Source organism: Megascapheus bottae, chromosome 14 (assembly GCF_031878675.1).
Source record: "Megascapheus bottae isolate mThoBot1 chromosome 14, mThoBot2.hap1, whole genome shotgun sequence".
In the NCBI taxonomy this organism is placed as follows: Eukaryota; Metazoa; Chordata; class Mammalia; order Rodentia; family Geomyidae; genus Megascapheus; species Megascapheus bottae.
Window position 1 is genome coordinate 32,311,212 of NC_143522.1, and position 18,688 is coordinate 32,329,899.

Sequence of the window (18,688 nt, forward strand, 5' to 3'; positions counted from 1 at the left end):
CCACATCATGGGGCAATCACAGTCGTGCTCAGACGGTGACCCTCCCTCCTGCCGCAGAGTGCAAAACTTGCCCTGATGAGGGCTCATTGGCCTCTGCCGCTGCACCTGAAAGCCCCGCCTCCCCTCAGCCTCACGGTCTGGCTTCCCATCCTGAAATGGACACCCACAGACCAGCAAGGTTGTCTGCACTGGGGTCAGCTCTGACGTATGGCCGAGTGACCTGGGGTCTGGCCCACTCGGCCAGTCCGGGGCTGCGGGGCTGTGAGGAACATGGCAGACGACCGGGCACCTAGTCTGGCCACCCAGCACAACCTTCAGGGCCCACCATCCCTGGGCCCCTCCTCCACCGTGGCCCCGTGGCTCTGCACCTCCTGTGGTGGCTGTTGGTCATGTGGCAGGCCCCGGGCATCTGCTGCGCGTGCTCCCAGCAGGGCTGTGTATGAGGCAGGGTGCCAGGCCCCTCACTGCACCCACCTATGGAAGGGGGGGGCTTCCTGGGCCTGAGGCCAGAGGGAGCCAGAGCTGGAGCTGGGTGCCTAGGCACCGTGGGGCGCTCTGGTTTGCTCCTGCAGACCCCAGGCCTGTGCTCTGGCTTGCAGGTAGCATCTGGGGTGTGAAGGGTGCATGTGTGTTCTGGGGCACTCAGTGTGGCCTCAGCGCTGCCGGCACGAGGCTCTGCTGCTCACTCCGGGACCCTTCGGCAGCGCGGGACCCTGGAGGAGGGCGTGTGGTCAGGGGCCTTCATGGAGGTGGGACTCTGGGCTTGGCCTAGTACCTGCCAGAGCCATCCAGAAGGCAAGATTGGGGCTCAGCAAGCGTAGAGGAGGCCCCGTCCCCCTGCTGGCATTCTCAGGGCTCGAGGGAGGGGGTTGGTTGAAGATCTGCCCCTTGGAGGAGCTCGCAGGGGAGCTGAGGCAGGTGGCGGGGGTGGAGCTGCTGTGCATGTCTGATCCGGTCGTTGTACTGTCCTTGCACTGGTCGGCAGGGCATCTTGGAGCCACCGTGGGCTTCTCCTAGGGCCCATCTGGCTGTGCAGTCGGCCTGCACCCCAGGCACGCTGACCAGCATGGGGTGGATGTGGGCAGAAGCTGCCTGCAGCACGGGGCTGTGGGGTCAGGTCAGGCACTGCTCAGTGGACAGGAGGCGAGCAGGCTGGTCTGCAGCCGTGCTGTCCTCGGGCTCTTGAGGCCCGGCCTCCGCCTCTGTATAAACGCAGGGCTTAGATTAGAGCTCCTGGCCCAAAAGAGCCTGGGCTTCCCCACGTCGCCACAGGGGGTCAGTAGGTAGCCAGGAGGACTGGCAGGCTGGGGGGGGGGGGGCGGGACCTGTTGACAGCCACCCCTCTTGTGATCCTCCTGGGCACTGTCCAGCCAGGCCTCGTGCGCAGCACCATTGAGAGGAAACCCCAGCCACTAGCTCGTCGTCGTCGTCGTCGTCGTCACCCCCTACCCTCACGCATCCTGCTGTCCTGTCCTTGTGCTCGGGAGGGGCTGGCGGGGAGTGTACCTGCCTGCCGGGGAAGACGGGGGCTTGGGCCTCAAGTGGGCCCGGGTCAGCTGGGTGGAATGCGAAGCCCAGGTGATCGTTAGTGGGTGGATTTTGTCCCCGTGGGGAGGCCTGTGGCCCCTGTGTGTCCTCAGTCCAGGCCCTGGGCAGGGAGCAAGCAACCGGCACTGGCGCTGACTGGCCATTCGGCGCTGGCGCTGACCGGCCATCCGGCGCTGTCTGTCTGTTATGTAGCCCTGTCAGTCTGCTATAGAGCCGGACCGGGGGCGGACACCGGCGAGGAAGGTAAGAGCCCACCTCTGCAGGGGGGCGTCCTGGCGTCTGCGGCCCCGGCTGTGACCACACAGGCCACCTGCATGCCCGCTCCCGCCTCCCCTGCTCGCCAGCTGAGGAGGGCTCCCCTCGGCCTGGCGTGGCCCAGCCCTGAGGGTGTCCAGGCAGGAAAGTCTGTGTTAGGCTGTGAGGGGCTGTGAGGCCTAGGGGAATGGAAGACGGGCCCCAGGCCGAGGGCACTTGCCCCTGCTCCTCCCGCCCTGGACGCATAGTGGCTGCCCTTCTTTTCCTTCCTCTCTCTGGCCTGCTGCTTCCAAAGCAGGCCCTGGATGCCGTGTCCTGACTGCTGTGGATGGCCAAGGGACATGCCAGGCCAGGAGGCGGCCATCCCGTGTCCAGCGCCCTGCACGTGGGGGACCAGTCTCGGGTGAGGGCTGGCAGCTGGGCCTTGGTGGGCCATGCTGACAGGGTCTCTGTGCCCTTCAGGGGAAGTGGAGGAGGAGGTGGAGAATCCGGAGATGGTCGACCTGCCAGAGAAGCTGAAGCACCAGCTGCGGCACCGGGAGCTGTTCCTCTCCCGGCAGCTGGAGTCACTGCCCGCCACGCACATCAGGTAGGCCCGCTGACCCCCCACGCACGTCAGGGAGGCCCGCTGACCCCTCCGCGCACGTCACGTAGGCCCGCTGACCCCCCGCGCACGTCAGGTAGACCCGCTGACCCCTCCCCCCCAGCGCACGTCAGGTAGGCCCGCTGACCCCCCACGCACGTCAGGGAGGCCCGCTGACCCCTCCGCGCACGTCACGTAGGCCCGCTGACCCCCCACGCACGTCAGGTAGACCCGCTGACCCCTCCCCCCCAGCGCACGTCACGTAGGCCCGCTGACCCCCCACGCACGTCAGGGAGGCCCGCTGACCCCTCCGCGCACGGTCACGTAGGCCCGCTGACCCCCCACGCACGTCAGGTAGACCCGCTGACCCCCCACGCACGTCAGGTAGACCCGCTGACCCCCCCCCCCCCCCCCCGCGCACGTCAGGTAGACCCGCTGACCCCCCCCCCCCCCGCGCACGTCACGTAGACCCGCTGACCCCCCCCACGCACGTCACATAGACCCGCTGACCCCCCCACACACGTCAGGGAGGCCCGCTGACCCCCCACGCACGTCACGTAGACCCGCTGACCCCCCCGCGCACGTCAGGTAGACCCGCTGACCCCCCCGCGCACGTCAGGTAGACCCGCTGACCCCCCACACACACGTCAGGGAGGCCCGCTGACCCCCCGCGCACGTCAGGGAGGCCCGCTGACCCCCCACGCACGTCACATAGACCCGCTGACCCCCCACGCACGTCACGTAGACCCGCTGACCCCCGCGCATGTCAGACCCGCTGACCCCCCCCCCCCCCGCGCACGTCAGGTAGACCCGCTGACCCCCCGCGCACGTCACATAGACCCGCTGACCCCTCCCCCCCCACACGTCACATAGACCCGCTGACCCCTCCAGGCACGTTAGGTAGCTCCCACGGCCCCGCCCCTGCTCCACTTGCCTGCCCCACCTCCACCTGCCCATCCTCTCTTCCAGGGGCAAGTGCAGTGTCACCCTGCTGAATGAGACTGAGTCCCTCAAGTCCTACCTGGAGCGTGAGGTGAGGCCTGGCTTCCCCTGTTGTTTGGTGGCCCTGCTGGCCCTGCTCTTTTGAGCCTCACTGACTCACAGTGTCCTGAAGCTGGCATTTGGGGGCAGCAGGGTGGCATCTGAATAGCCACTTCCTGGAAGTGACTCCTGGAAAGCCATGGAAGGTTGGCAGTCAGGGTGACTGCAGGGCCTCTCTATAGTCCTTGTCACGTGGAGTGTACAGAGCTCACTTAGGCCACCTTGACCTCTGCCCTGGGGTGGCCCAGCCTTGGCCCTGTGGCATTTAGGCAGGTGTTTCTTACTTAGGACCACTTGTCATTTGACACCACTTGCCAGATGCCACCCCCACGTACCCAAATATCCCCAGGGCAAGGATGCCGTGAACACACTGATGTGACAGTCAGGGTTGGCGGCCAGGAAGGCCAGGACACTGCATGATAGTTTCTGGGAGGGGAGAGGAGAAGGTTGTGGTGGAGGGGAAGCCTGAGGTCAGGTGAGGACAAGTCCTTCCTAGCTGGGACCTGGCCTTCAGGGCTGTGTTACCCAGACTCCCTGGAAGGAGCCTGCTCTCCACATGTTCCTAGCAAGAGGCCATTAGCCTTGCCCCGGGGAGCCAGGATGGCCGAGTGGGTCAGAGGTCACCCTGGTGTGGGCACCAGTCCCCGAGAGGTCAGCGTGTTCTCTCGGCTGCTCTTGGCCACAGGCTGATTCCTGCTACACGGAGCCCAGAACCAGATGGGCTGTGGGCACAGGCCTGTTGGCCGGCCCAGTGAGAGCTTCAGGGGACCCCCAGGGCCCGCTGTCTGACCAGCCACGGGGGCACGTGCCGTGGGCTGTGCTGGCAGTCCAGAGGATGGCCGGTTTTACAAGGCCTCTGAAAATGTTTCCCCTGGAAAGCAAGGTCCTGCCTGCTGGTCCTCGTGGAGGTACAGCCCTGGAAAGGGTTCACGGGACGACTGGCCTGGCAGTGTAGGGGCTCGGAGTGGCCGAAGCCGTATTCTGGTGACTAGCTGTGGTAGTGGGGCCCAGGTGTCTGCATGCTGAGAGTCCTGCTGGACTCTTCCACCACGATCCAGGCAAGTCCACAAGGAGCGCCAGGGTCAGCAGCTTTGGCCATCAGGCCTTGCTTAGACTTCAGTCCTTAAGGTGAGGCCCAAGGAGAAGTAGGAATCAGTCACGCTCGTCACAGAGAAGCAGGAGCCGCGGCTGCAGGGACACGACAGAGCACACCACTTCGTTTCTTGAGGCATGGGAGCCGGGCAGAGCCCTGTGGCTCAGCTTACATTGCAGTCCTAGACAACTTTGGGTGTTAGCTAGCATCTGGATGCAGCTGCTGTGAGAAGAGGACTGGCGAAAGAACCAGGCTGCGGCGGGCTGCTCAGACAGTTAGTGCTGGATGGCACCAGGCGTGCGGCCTAGTGGTAGAGTGCTTGCCTAGCATGCGTGATGACCCGGGTTTGATTCCTCGGGACCACATACATAGGAAAAAGCCAGAAGTGGTGCTGTGGCTCAAGTGGCAGAGCTCTGCCCTTGAGAAAGCCCAAGGACAGTGCACAGGCCCTGAGCTCAAGCCCAGGACTGGCCAAAAACAAAAAATAAAAAACAATTAGGACATGGAGGATTGGAAATCGTGGAAAGCCTGCGTCATGCCCAGCCCTGAGGAAACCAGGGCTGAGGTCTGAGGCAGATAGACCAGGAAAAGCTTCAACCACTGCTGTGGTGGCCCACTCTGCATTGATTCTGGAATATTCTGTACCTCTGGCATGCTGAGATACCTGTGACCCTCCTGGTCAGGCCCTCCTGGTTCTCCCTGCATTTCAGTGCTGCGGGGCTGTGGAAGCTTCCGCCCTGGCGTGGGGGGCATAGCAGGCTCATTCCTACTTCCTGTCCCCGTGGCATGGAACAGCCCACAGGTGTGGAGAGCTTGTCTGACAGCTCTGTCTTGTGTGTGGTGTTTTTCAGGATTTCTTCTTCTATTCTCTAGTCTACGACCCACAGCAGAAGACCCTTCTGGCTGACAAAGGGGAGATTCGAGTGGGAAACCGGTACCAGGCTGACATCACCGACTTGCTCAAAGAAGGTGGGTGTGGGTCACGCTGCCGTGGGGCCTGGTGACACGCAGGCCGGGCGCCGGTGCTGGCTGTGTGCTAATGGGGGCCCACGGCTCGTGAAGGCAAGGGGGTTCGGCCAGTCTTGAGCAGGCTCCAGACCCTGGGGTGGTGCTTTCCCTTCCCTCTGGTGGTTCTCATGGAACTCAGGGTGTGTGCGTGTGTGTGTGTGTGTGTGTGTGTGTGGATGGGGTGTGTGGTGTGTGTGTGGTATATGTGTGGTGTGTGGATGGGGTGTGTGTGTGTGTGTGGTATGTGGATGGGGTGTAGTGTGTGTGTGTGGTATGTGGATGGTGTGGGGGTGTGAGTGTGTGGTATGTGGATGGTGTGGGCGTGTGTAGTGTGTGTGTGGTATGTGGATGGTGTGGGCGTGTGTAGTGTGTGTGTGGTATGTGGATGGTGTGGGCGTGTGTAGTGTGTGTGGTGTGTGGATGGTGTGGGCGTGTGTAGTGTGGGTGGTGTGTGGATGGTGTGGGCATGTGTAGTGTGTGGGTGGTATGTGGATGGTGTGGGCGTGTGTAGTGTGTGTGGGTGGTATGTGGATGGTGTGGGCGTGTGTAGTGTGTGTGGGTGGTATGTGGATGGTGTGGGCGTGTGTAGTGTGGGTGGTGTGTGGATGGTGTGGGCATGTGTAGTGTGTGTGGATGGTGTGGGCGTGTGTAGTGTGTGTGGGTGGTGTGGGCGTGTGTAGTGTGGGTGGGTGGTGTGTGGATGGTGTGGGCGTGTGTAGTGTGTGTGGGTGGTGTGTGGATGGTGTGGGCGTGTGTAGTCTGTGTGGGTGGTGTGTGGATGGTGTGGGCGTGTGTAGTGTGTGTGGGTGGTGTGTGGATGGTGTGGGCGTGTGTAGTGTGTGTGGGTGGTGTGTGGATGGTGTGGGCGTGTGTAGTGTGGGTGGGTGGTGTGTGGGTGGTGTGGGCGTGTGTAGTGTGGGTGGGTGGTGTGTGGATGGTGTGGGCGTGTGTAGTGTGGGTGGGTGGTGTGTGGGTGGTGTGGGCGTGTGTAGTCTGTGTGGGTGGTGTGTGGATGGTGTGGGCGTGTGTAGTGTGGGTGGGTGGTGTGTGGATGGTGTGGGCGTGTGTAGTGTGGGTGGGTGATGTGTGGATGGTGTGGGCGTGTGTAGTGTGGGTGGGTGGTGTGTGGATGGTGTGTGGGTGTGGGTGTGAGTGTGTGGTGTGTGGATGGTGTGGGTGGGTGGTATGTGGATGGTGTGTGGGGGTGTGTGTGATGCCGAGCCTGTGTGGTGTTGGAGGTTGAACACAGAGCCACTACTCAGAGTGAGTCTCCTCCCTAGCCCCTGAGTTTTTCGACAGTCTCACTGTGCAACCCTGGCTGGCCTTGACCTCGTGGGATTAGCGGCTCTGCTGTTGCTCAGTACATTCTCCTTGGTGTATTTGTGCCTGATGGCATCATGCTGTGTTTGCTCTTTGACATTGTGTCACACCCTGTCGTCCCTTATCCTCCTGCTTCAGCGGGGGATTCTAGGTGTGATCACTGCTGTGTGGATTTTGAACTTGATAGGCAGGTGCTTCCCTGCTTGAGCTATACACTCCGCCTGCTCTTGCAGGTTTTGCCTGGAGTCAGTGTCAGATGGTGTTCCTTTCACTGGGTAGCTTTACTGTGCCTGGTTTATTGGTTGAAATAATGTCTTATTTACTTTTTCCCCAGGCTTACCTTGAGCTACAGTCCTCTCATTCCACCTGCTTGGTTTATATATGTGTTCATTTCACTTGTCTGTCTTCTCTTTTCTTTGTTTTTTTTGTTGTTGTTGTTTTTTTTTTTTTTTTTTGTCTATCATAGGGCTTGAATTCTGGGCACTGTCCCTGAGTTCTTTAGCTCAAGGCTAGCACTTTACCCCTTGAGCCACAGTGCCACTTCCCTTTTTTTTTTTAATGCTGGTCCTGGGGCTTGAACTTAGGGCCTAGGCTCTGTCCCTGAACTTGTTTTGCTCGAGGCTAACACTCTACCACTTGACATAGCTCCAGTTAGGGCTTTTTTTTTTGGTAATTTACTGGAGAGAAGAATCTCACAGTCTTTCTGGGCTGGCTTCAAACCATGATCCTCAGATCTCAGCTTCCTTAGGAGCAAGGATTACAGGCATGATTCACTAAGATCTGACTCTCTTCGGTCAGCTTTTTGGTGATTAATTGGAGATAAGTCACCTTGACTCATCATGCCCGGGCCAGCTTTGAACTGCAGTCCTTAGCTCTTGGCCTCTTGCGTAGCTGGCACCCAGCTCATTTTAGGTCAGTACTGGGACTTGAACTCAGTGCCTGGGTCTCTGAGCCTCTTTGTGGTCAAGGCTAACACTCTGCCACTTGAGCAGCAGTGCCATTTTTGGCTTTTTTGAATAGTTTATTGGAGGTGAGAGTCTTGTGAACTCTCCCGCCTGGGCTAACTCTGCACCGCCGTCCTCAGACCTAGAGTTACAGGTATGGCCACTGGGGTCTGATCAGTCCTGGCCTTGAGCGCTCTGGGGCTGCCGCTGCCCCTGAGCTTTTATGATCAAGGTTAGCACTCCGCCACTTGAGCCCCAGTGCCCCTTCTGGCTCTTTGGAGACACTGCCTTGGCTGGCTGTAAACCGTGGTTCTCAAGCCTCAGCCTCCCGAGGTGCTCGGAGCGTGGGCCTGAGCCGTCAGCACCTCGCCTCCTTACCCCTTTAAAGCCCTCTTGTTTCAAATAGAAAAGGAAGGGTACTGGGGTCTTCGTCATTTTGTCTGTGTGGTTCTGTGGTGGCTCTGCTGGGTGCAGAAGCCTCTGCAGCCTGATCTGCTGCTCCCTGATGCCCACAGGTCCTGGCAGGTAGGGTTGGTGCATTTGTCCTCAGGACCCTGGCCTGCGTCCGCTGAGTTCCAGCGGCTCCTGAGCTCAACGCACCGTTGTGTACTGTCCCAGGGTGGGCTTACACGTCCCATGCAGTCACCCCACTGAAACTTGGGATTCTGGGAGGGACCTTGCGTGGGTTGCAGCTTCTGAGCCCCGGTGTTCTGAGCGTGTCTGTCAACACGGCTTGCAGGCTGGCACACAGTTGTTAGTGAATGTCGTGGGCTCAGGTGCTTGGAGAGGCTGGGGGTCTTAGATCTGAAATCAGACCTTCAGACCAACATGGAGGTGGATTTGGAGTGGTGAGACTTCCCCAGTCACCTAATAAGCTGGATGGCTCTGTGGGGTCTGAGTCCAACAGCCCTCCCCACCTGCTGCCATCCCAGGGCTGGCTCTCTGCGCCCTTCTGAGCACGGGCTACTGTCCACTCCTCCCGCCTCCCACGCCCCTCTCCTCCACGCCCTGCCCATTGGGTTCCATTGGTGTCCTGGGTGGCTAGTTAGCTTCCCGGTGAGTGGCGATGACGTACCCAGCCTGCCCGCCCCTCCTCCTCACGGGTCCCGGCTCTGGTGTAGGCACAGGATCAGGCCTCTCAGGGCCCTCTTGGCCCAGCAGTGCTCTCTGTTATTGGGTCTGATGTCTCCCTCCTCCATCTTCCAGGCGCCTTCTCAGGGGGGCTTTGGCTTCCTGAGCAAGCCCTCCCTGTAGTCCTTTCTCTCGAGGCTGTTCCCTGTGTGGACAGCCTTCTGAAATGAGCTCTGAGTCGGAGCTGCAGAGCTCTGTGGCAGCCAGCCCTGAGCAGCCCCCCTGCTCACTACAGAATGGTGCCAGCAGAGCCCCAGGAGTGGAGGTCAGCAGGACACTGGTGAAAAGTCACCCATGGGCACCGGGGCTGCAGCTCCATGGGCTCAGAAGGGTCCTGTGGGCGCTCTAGCTGCGCCCTGTGAGGTCTGTTCACCTGCCTTTGGAGTGCCGTGAAGTCACACGCCCACCTTCCATGCACGGGAAGTTTCCAGGGGAAAGGTGGCTGGGAGGGCATCCTGAGAGCAGTGCCGCTCCTCAGCTTGCTCTCCAGGCATTTGCAGGCCTGAGACCCCAGATTATCAGGAGTCTCTGCATGGCAGACTTCAGAGCAGAGAGCACACCAGGGCGGACTCCCCTTCACAGCGCTGGGAAAACCCACTGCACTGATTTTTGCCCAGCCTGGTGCCCTAGAGCCCCACCAGGGACCTCCAAGCATGAGCTGGAGGTTGGAGCCCTCTAACCTCGCAGAGCGCCTCTGGGACCTGGTTCTTAGAGACTGGTCATGAGGCCTCTGTGTCTCCAGACGCTGCCTGGAGAGGCTGAGAAGCTATCTCCTCTTCGTAGGTCAGGTGCATTTTCTAAGAGATGTCCAGAGAGCTTTCCCTGTGCCATGACCTAGGACCCAGTATCCACAGGACCCCAAGATCAGGCTGTCCTCTGTCTCGGGGGGCATCACTGCCAAAGTTCAAAGGGGAGCTGATTCAACGCTTGTGTAACATGACGCCTGATACTCTCACTAAATTACAGATGTGACACTTGGGCAGGGGATTGTGGGATTTCCCCAGGCCTCCCAGATGTAGGCCTGGCCTCCTGAGGGCCCAAACTCTTGGAACAGGAAGGACTAAGTGGCCCTGGATGAAAAAGGTGGCAGAGGGTACTTCAGACACCAAGGGTCCTGGGAGCTGAGTGTGCGTTTAGCCCTATCCCCATGCGCCCTGTGTGGCCAGCCACCCTCAGGAGGCTGTTTCTGCCAGAGGGATGCTGGCTCGGAGCTCACCCCAGGCAGGGGGCCCTGGCCACCCTGGCTGCCATGAGCAGCCCTGGTGTGCTCCGTCTCCAGGGGTGGAAATGGGTGGCGTGGAGCGAGGCCTGGGGGCAGACAGGGCCTTGACTGGCATGGCCTCGTCTGCAGCCTGCGCGTCTCACCGAAGCTTTCTTCCCTGTAGGAGAGGAGGATGGGCGTGACCAGTCCAAACTGGAGACCAAGGTCTGGGAGGCCCAGAACCCACTCGTGGACAAGCAGATCGACCAGTTTCTGGTGGTGGCACGGTGAGTGCTGTAGCCAGTGTTGTATGGCCCTGGGGTGAGACTGCAGGCCAGCTCGGCTTGACACCTGCTGGTGCTCTGTCTCCTGCACTGTCTCCACTCTGGCCAGGCTTTCTCTAGCTGAGACCTCTGGTGGCTCCCAGAGAGCACCGAGCGGGGGCCACCCCCCCACACACCCATCACTGGCTGGTATGGTAGGGGGCTGGGCCTGCTTCCTCACCCTGTGCCTCCGGGCCATCCACACCAAGGTGGGGTGGGCTGTGGGGACTAGGACCTGGCCCCCAGGAGGGAGGAGGAGGTACAGCTGGCGCCCCTAGACTTAAGGACCCCCACGCCCAGAGCCGCTGCAGCCAGGTGAGCCCTGACAGGGACCCGGAAGGCTCCCTTCCCTCTCCCGTGTGCAGCCCTGAGATGCATCCTGTATCTTCTCTGCCCCTGGACCGCCGTGTCCATGCCCAAGATGCCGACTGCCTGGCGTGGTCTCTTCCCCAGGTCTGTGGGCACCTTTGCCCGGGCCCTGGACTGCAGCAGCTCTGTGAGACAGCCCAGCCTGCATATGAGTGCTGCAGCCGCCTCCCGAGACATCACCCTGGTGAGTGGGCTGCCCAGCCCGGCAGTGCGTGCCGAAGGGGTGGGAGGGATCCACGGGGCTGGCAGCCAGGCCCCCCACACCTCCCCCGTGGCCCTTGCCCTTCTGCAGTTCCACGCCATGGACACACTGCACAAGAGCGTCTACGACATCTCCAAGGCCATCTCTGCCCTGGTGCCGCAGGGCGGCCCCGTGCTCTGCAGGGACGAGATGGAGGAGTGGTCGGCCTCGGAGGCCGGCCTTTTCGAGGAGGCCTTGGAGAAATACGGGAAAGACTTCACAGACATCCAGCAAGACTTCGTAAGTGCTAGTGTGGGGTGCTGGAGGCTGGGGAGCCCCCTGGGCCCGTCCTGGGTAGCCTGGCATGGCCGCTGTGGGGTGTGCAGCCGCCATGGCCCGTCATGTGGCTGGGAGTGGGCAGGGGCTGCCCGGGGCGTCCTTCCAGACCTCTCCCCTGGGGCTCCCTTAGAACGTACCTGGCCAGCCTGCTAAAGCATGGCCCCGCCCCACCCCGGTGACGGCTGTCCAACAAGAAGTGTGGCAGCTGGGTGCCAATGGCTCACCCCAGTAACCCTGGCTACAAGGAAGCTGAGGTCTGAGGATTATGGTTCAAAGCCAGCCCAGACAGGAAAGTCAGAGGCTCATCATCAGTTAACTACAAGAAGCCAGAAGTGGAGCCCTGGCTCCGCCAAAGCTGCCGGGCAGGGCCAGCCCCAGCGCTTCTGTCTTAGAAGGCTCTTGGCAAAGGAGGCTGAGAGTGTAGCAGACCTGTGAGACAGTGTGAGACTGCTGTGCCCTGCAGAGACCGCATTCGTCTGAGCCCCAAACAATTGTAGGGGGAATGGAGAGCGTGCAGGAGGGGATCCTGGAGAAGCTGCCCGAGTCTATAATGGGGTTTTGTTTATCCTGGTCCTGGGGGCTGGGCTCAGCCTCTGGGGCCCTCAGGCCCGGGACACACTCACGGGGACATCTGGGTTTGGACTGGGTTGGGGCAGTCAAGCCTCGTGCTCCCCTGGGCCTTGGGCTGCTGTGTGACCCCCACCCCCGCCTGCTCCGAAGCTGCCTGCACAGCTGCCTCCTCTCATTCCAGCTGCCGTGGAAGTCACTCACGAGCATCATCGAGTACTACTACATGTGGAAGACCACAGACAGATACGTCCAGCAGGTAGGCGGGCTTACCCCACCCGCCCCCTCTCTCTCCCTCTCCCCTGGTCCCCAGCGGTGGCCCAGCCAGCCCATGACCTTTGACCCTCTGTTTTATTTAAGAAACGCTTGAAGGCCGCGGAAGCAGAGAGCAAGTTGAAACAAGTTTATATTCCCAACTAGTAAGTCCACTCTGGGTCCTGGGGCCAGTGGAGGGCCAGCAGGGCGGCAGGAGGAGTGGGCCCGACGGGCCTCTCATGGAGTGCTGAGGACTGATGCCCGTGACGCCGCTGCCGCTGCGGTCCCGGGGCTGTGGTCCGCCAGGGGCCTGGCGTGGCATGGCGCCTCAGGCTGCGGTGTCTGCTCCCTCTCACCCTCCCAGTAACAAGCCAAATCCAAACCAGATCAGCGTCAACAGCGTCAAGGCCAGCGTCGTGAACGGCACCGGGACACCAGGCCAGAGCCCTGGGGCTGGCCGGGCCTGCGAGAGCTGTTACAGTAAGTGCCCTGCCCAGCCCAGGGCAGCGGGCGCATGGGGAGCCCCTGGCCAGCCGGGGGTGGCGGCTGGGAAGGGGGGGCGCGGGGTGCCCTGGGCGGGCGGCGGGGGGCGTGGTGGGCAGGGACACTGGAATGAATGCTCTCTGCATCGTTGGTTCTGCTTAAGAATCCGTCTATTTCCAACTTTGTTGTCCGTAGCTACACAGTCTTACCAGTGGTATTCTTGGGGTCCCCCTAACATGCAGTGTCGCCTCTGCGCCTCTTGTTGGACCTACTGGAAGAAATACGGTGGCTTGAAAATGCCAACCCGGTTAGATGGAGAGAGGCCAGGACCCAACCGCACCAACTTGGTAAGCGGGCACGGCCACCACTGGTTGGCTGCCAGCTCTGGCTTGCTGGCCCCCAGTCATGGGCTGTGTCGGGGCCACGTGCCCCCTTCCGCAGAGTCCCCATGGAATCCCCGCCCGGAGCAGCGGGAGCCCCAAGTTCGCCATGAAGACGAGGCAGGCCTTCTACCTGCACACCACCAAGCTGACGAGAATTGCCCGGCGCCTGTGCCGGGAGATTCTGCGCCCGTGGCACGCTGCACGCCACCCCTACATGCCCATCAACAGTGCCGCCATCAAAGCCGAGTGTGAGCTGCCCCCTTCCTGCCCCCACCTGTGTCCTCCTCAGTCCCGGGGGGAGGGGGAGAGGGAGGCCAAGAGGGCAGAGGGCGCCCAGGGTGGTGGTGGGCAAGGCCTCAGCCTTCACCTGCCTGTCCTCCTCCAGGCACAGCCCGGCTGCCTGAAGCCTCCCAGAGCCCACTGGTGCTGAGGCACGCGGTGCGGAAGCCCCTGCAGGCCGTGCTCCGGTACCTCGGTAAGCTGGGCAGTGCCATGAGGGCGGTGGGGGGGGGCTGGACGACTGTGGGGAATATTTGGCCGCATGGCCTCACACCAGGCTCCGAGCCCCCAGGCGAGGGGCCCCAGGCAGGCTCCTGGGAGAAGCCCAGGCAGAAGGGTGAGACGCCAAGTGGGCTCATGAGTCAGCTCTCCCGGCATGGCATGGAGGTTAGTTAGTTGCCGTGCTTCTGGACAGGACATTCCGGAACCGTGAGCTAAGTGTGCTCACGCAGCACAAGTGGTTTTGGCACTGCTCCCCGTCTGCCCAGGTCCTGGGGCCCCAGGGCGAGCCTCACCCTTTCCTGCAGGAGGAGGCAGCTGGTGCCAGGACCAGCCCTCTGCAGGGTACCCTCAGTCGGGAAGTCCGTCCAGGGTCTGGCCAGCAGCCAGCCTTCTGCCATCGGCCCTGGTGGCCTGGACATGGAGGCCGTCTGTGGAGGCCTCAGTGTGGATCCTGTAAGCTGCTGGCACCTGGCTGTCCCTGCTAGGCCTGGCAGGGGCCCTGCCCCGCCGCGGGGGCCCTGGGCCTGGGAGGCTGCCTGCTGAGTAGGGGCACCTCTGCCCCCACAGAGACCCACCCACGGCCCCCCAAGCCCGACCCGGTGAAGACAACTACATCCAGTGTGCTCAGCAGCCTGACGCCCGCCAAATCAGCCCCCGTCATCAACAACGGCTCCCCCACCATCCTGGGCAAGAGGAGCTACGAGCAGCACAACGGGGTGGATGGTGAGTCTGGGAGCCAGCGTGGAGCGGCTGCCGGTCCCGGGGCTGCACCCTACAGCCCTGCTGACACTGCTCTCTCTCCCTCTCTCCCCCGTCTCTGGGCGCTACCAGGCAACATGAAGAAGCGCCTCTTGATGCCTAGTAGGGGTAAGGCCTGGGGTGGCCGCGGGGTGCTGTGCCAAGCCCTGTCGTGATGCTGTGTGTCCGTCTGCTCCTGCCGTGGGCGGCTCAGGGCACGTCCAGGGCAGTCCACACAGGCCCCACCCCGCCACCCTCCCCTGTCCCTCGGGGCGGCCCCCGGGTGCCCTGGCCCCGGCCCTCCTTGGCCTGTGCCTTTTGGTGGACTGTCCTTGCACACGTGGCCTGGCGCCCCCGCTGCCTCCGCGCTGTGACTTCCTGCATGCCCCCAGCCTTGCTTGTGGGGCTGCGCCTGCTGCCTGCAATGCTCCGTGAACCCTGCCTGCGGGGCAGCAGGAGAGGGGCGGGGGCATCCACAGAGATGCGGGGGTGGGCACAGGGGGGAGGGCTGGCTGCCTCAGCCTGTGGAGGCCCTTCAGACATCACCAGCTGGGGCATGTGTGACCTGGACAGGACAGGAACCTGAGCACGCCCAGCCAGTGTGGTGATCAGGCCTGGGCTCCCAGTGGCAGGGCAGGGCAGTGACTCTCCTGCTGTTCCCTAGATGACCCACTTTGGGAATACCTCTGCCACCTCTTGTGCCCCGGGGGTCTGGGTGTGAGGCCTCTTGTGCCCCAGGGGTCTGGATCTGAGGCCTCTTGTGCCCCGGGGGCCTGGGTGTGAGGCCTCCTGTGCCAGGAGTCTGGATCTGAGGCCTCTTGTGCCCTGGGGGTCTGGATCTGAGGCCTCTTGTGCCCAGGGGTCTGGATCTGAGGCCTCTTGTGCCCTGGTGGTCTGGGTGTGAGGCCTCCTGTGCCCCGGGGGTCTGGGTATGAGGCCTCTTGTGCCCCGGGGGTCTGGATCTGAGGCCTCTTGTGCCCCGGGGGTCTGGATCTGAGGCCTCTTGTGCCCTGGGGGTCTGGATCTGAGGCCTCTTGTGCCCGGGGGTCTGGATCTGAGGCCTCTTGTGCCCTGGGGGTCTGGGTGTGAGGCCTCTTGTGCCCTGGGGGTCTGGGTATGAGGCCTCTTGTGCCCCGGGGGTCTGGGTATGAGGCCTCTTGTGCCCCGGGGGTTTGGATCTGAGGCCTCTTGTGCCCTGGGGGTCTGGATCTGAGGCCTCTTGTGCCCGGGGGTCTGGATCTGAGGCCTCTTGTGCCCTGGGGGTCTGGGTGTGAGGCCTCTTGTGCCCTGGGGGTCTGGGTATGAGGCTTCTTGTGCCCTGGGGGTCTAGGTGTGAGGCCTCTTGTGCCCTGGGGGTCTGGGTATGAGGCCTCTTGTGCCCCGGGGGTCTGGGTGTGAGGCCTCCTGTGCCAAGGGTCTGAATCTGAGGCCTCTTGTGCCCCGGGGGTCTGGATCTGAGGCCTCCTGTGCCAAGGGTCTGAATCTGAGGCCTCTTGTGCCCCGGGGGTCTGGGTGTGAGGCCTCTTGTGCCCCGGGGGTCTGGGTGTGAGGCCTCTTGTGCCCTGGGGGTCTGGGTGTGAGGCATCTTGTGCCCGGGGGTCTGGATCTGAGGCCTCTTGTGCCCTGGGGGTCTGGGTGTGAGGCCTCCTGTGCCAGGAGTCTGGATCTGAGGCCTCTTGTGCCCTGGGGGTCTGGTTGTGAGGCCTCTTGTGCCCCGGGGGTCTGGATCTGAGGCCTCTTGTGCCCCGGGGGTCTGGGTGTGAGGCCTCTTGTGCCCTGGGGGTCTGGGTGTGAGGCCTCTTGTGCCCCGGGGGTCTGGATCTGAGGCCTCTTGCCTGCCCCGCCCCCTGCTGTTGGCGCGCCTCAGGGCAAAGGTGTCCAGGAATGGTCTCCTGAAGCACTAGAGAAACAGGTAAAACCCCTGTTCCTTGCCTCTTTGCTCATGTGTTGAGGCCAGGTGCTGGCTGAGACCTGAGTATTGCTGTTCAAAGCTGCACAGGCAGGAAAGTCTTTGAGACTCCTTATCTCCAATAAAGTACTCAGAAAAAGCCACAAGTGGCACTGTGGCTCAAGTGGTAGAGTGCTACTTAGCCTTGAGCACAAAGAGGCTTAGAGACAGTGCTCAGGCCCTGATTTCAGGCCCCAGGACCCGCAAAAACAAATAGGAAATAAAGTACATTGATTCCCACTGGATTTTCCAAAAGTGGCAGAGCCCACAGCCTGGGCATGTAGGAGGCCGAGGCGTGCGGGGCTGGCCGTGGCAGGGCATCCTTAACTCTCTGGTGGTCTACTGTGCACCGTGTGGCCTGTTGCTCTGCCCTGCCCGCGGGCTGCCGTGCTGCATGCCACTTACTCTAACTAGCCTGTGTCTTCTCTCCTCTGCCACCCCATCTTTCTGGCAGGCACTTACTTGGGTAAGTAGTGCTGGGTTGGTGGCTGTCCCGGGCGTGGGGCTTGGATCCTGCAATGAAAGAGTAGGTTGTACTTGCCTTGGTGTTTGTACGCCCTCCAGGGGCTGGCGGGCTGGCGGGGAAGCCTGGATCTGGGCCTGCCAGGCCCCGTGGCTCAGGGAACGCCCCAGGGTGGGAATCAGGCTGCACGGGGAGGGCTGGCCAGGCTCCTCCTCCTTGGGAGGGAGGCAGCAGGTGCAGATGGGGGTCCAGGCTGGGCAGGAGTGGAGAGGGAAGGCCCAGGGTCAGGGCCGCCCAGGCCAGGGACCCACTCTCACCCGTGGCTGACGCTCACGGCAGGCCTGCAGCAGAAGGTGGCTGGGGCTCTGGCAAGGAAGCCCAGCCTATGCCAGGGTGTCTGGCTCAGCTGTGCTGTAGACCAGGGCTGGGGCGGGGGACTTGCCTGTGCCCCAGGGAGCTTGGCCTGCTGCAGTATTGAGTCATATGGGCCCTGCCTTCTGGTCACTGGTCTTGGCCCAGTGTCGGTGGGTGGGTGGGTGGCCTGTCTGTCGGGGAGGGAATTGAGCTAGCTGTCAGATCAAGACCAGGACGCAGGTAGCCCTCAGAGCCAGACGAGCTGTGGGGTCACAAAGTCCCGGGTCAAGAAGGGGGCGCCCTGTCCTGATGTCTCCTGCTCCCAGCTGGGCCTTGCTGAGCAGGGGCCCGGGGTGGGCCGCCTGAAGCAGCTCTGCTTCTCCTGCCTCACTCTGCACTCTTTCCTCATCAGGTCTGGCAAACCACGGACAGACCAGGCACATGGTAAGAGGACCACTGGTGTGGCGCACACTGCTGTGGGCACGGCTGCCCTGGGAGCCTCCCGCCTGCCCTGGGCGGGCCTGGCGGCCATGAAAGCTGTGCTGGTGGGCGGCGAGCAGGGCCTGGGGAGACGCGGAGGCGTCCCCCACACACCCTCTCCTCCACAGGGACCCAGCCGGAACCTCCTCCTGAACGGGAAGTCGTACCCCACCAAGGTGCGCCTCATCCGGGGGGGCTCCCTGCCTCCCGTGAAGAGGCGCCGGATGAACTGGATCGACGCCCCGGACGACGTGTTCTACATGGCCACCGAGGAGACCAGGTGGGTCCCCGGAGAGGGCGGGGCGGGGCTGCTGCCCCCGGGCTCCGGGCTCACCCGCCACCGCCTTTCCCGTGCACAGGAAGATCCGAAAGCTGCTCTCGTCCTCAGAGGCCAAGCGCGCTGCCCGCCGGCCCTACAAGCCCATCGCCCTGCGCCAGAGCCAGGCCCTGCCCTCGAGGCCGCCTGCCCCTGCGCCGGTCAACGATGAGCCCATTATCATCGAGGACTAGACGGTGGTGGCCGCCTGCTGCCCGCCCTCCGCCCTCCCTCCGCGTCTGTAGTGCCCCACCGCCCCCTGCAGAGACATGCGCTCCTCCTCCTCCTCCTCCTCCTCCTCCTCCTTGGCGGGCGGACGACAGCGGACGACAGTGTGGAGGAGAAGGAGGAGGAGGAGGAGTCATCGTTTTAGCTTTGTGTTTACTTTTGGCTGGAGCAGAGAGGAGGAGCCGCCCGCCCTGGGAGGGGCTCTCCCGGTGGCCCTGAGCTTTGGTTGTGTTCTGTTGAAGGTGCCATTTTAAATTTTATTTTTACTACTTTTTTTGTAGATGAACTTGATTGAGCTCTGTAACTCACACCTGGAATGTTAGGGTCAGTGCAGCCGAGGGCAGCCTAGCTGCCTGGCGGGGTTGGCCCCTTGTCTTTTCAAGTAATTTTCATATTAAACAAAAGAGAAAAAAAATCTCATAAAAAGAAAAAAAACCCAGCCAGAATGTCCGTGTGCTTTATTCCGGTCCCTCTCCTGGCCTGGGGACTCGGGCTCCCCGCACTGCCTGCCCTGTGGAGCTAGGTTTGGGGTAGGAGCAGTGGCTACCCGGCCGGCCCTGGGCCCCGGGCCCCCGGCTCCGCTCCGGAGCAGCCGGGCCCAGAGAAGCAGTCCGCAGGAACGCGGCACGTGTAGTC

General features: G+C 62.4%; 1 protein-coding gene across 6 annotated transcripts in view; it reads left to right on the forward strand.

Moving 5' to 3' along the window:
* Mta1 (metastasis associated 1) overlaps nucleotides 1-18,115 on the forward strand; it is a 33,361-nt gene extending 15,246 nt beyond the window's left edge. The window contains exons 4-22 of one of the 6 annotated variants that reach the window (XM_090344953.1): nucleotides 1,741-1,791; nucleotides 2,266-2,392; nucleotides 3,356-3,419; nucleotides 5,372-5,489; nucleotides 10,309-10,411; nucleotides 10,901-11,000; nucleotides 11,109-11,297; nucleotides 12,088-12,162; nucleotides 12,264-12,322; nucleotides 12,523-12,638; nucleotides 12,837-12,988; nucleotides 13,083-13,272; nucleotides 13,410-13,499; nucleotides 14,093-14,248; nucleotides 14,357-14,392; nucleotides 16,666-16,677; nucleotides 17,441-17,472; nucleotides 17,637-17,788; nucleotides 17,868-18,115. In XM_090344953.1, the coding sequence (XP_090201079.1) occupies nucleotides 1,741-1,791; nucleotides 2,266-2,392; nucleotides 3,356-3,419; nucleotides 5,372-5,489; nucleotides 10,309-10,411; nucleotides 10,901-11,000; nucleotides 11,109-11,297; nucleotides 12,088-12,162; nucleotides 12,264-12,322; nucleotides 12,523-12,638; nucleotides 12,837-12,988; nucleotides 13,083-13,272; nucleotides 13,410-13,499; nucleotides 14,093-14,248; nucleotides 14,357-14,392; nucleotides 16,666-16,677; nucleotides 17,441-17,472; nucleotides 17,637-17,788; nucleotides 17,868-18,018 (1,973 nt within the window). In that variant the 3' untranslated portion in view covers nucleotides 18,019-18,115. The remainder of the gene's footprint in view (nucleotides 1-1,740; nucleotides 1,792-2,265; nucleotides 2,393-3,355; nucleotides 3,420-5,371; nucleotides 5,490-10,308; nucleotides 10,412-10,900; nucleotides 11,001-11,108; nucleotides 11,298-12,087; nucleotides 12,163-12,263; nucleotides 12,323-12,522; nucleotides 12,639-12,836; nucleotides 12,989-13,082; nucleotides 13,273-13,409; nucleotides 13,500-14,092; nucleotides 14,249-14,356; nucleotides 14,393-16,665; nucleotides 16,678-17,440; nucleotides 17,473-17,636; nucleotides 17,789-17,867) is intronic. The other 5 variants (XM_090344954.1, XM_090344956.1, XM_090344955.1 and 2 more) reach the window with 5 other exon arrangements.
* The last annotated feature ends 573 nt before the right edge of the window (nucleotides 18,116-18,688 follow it).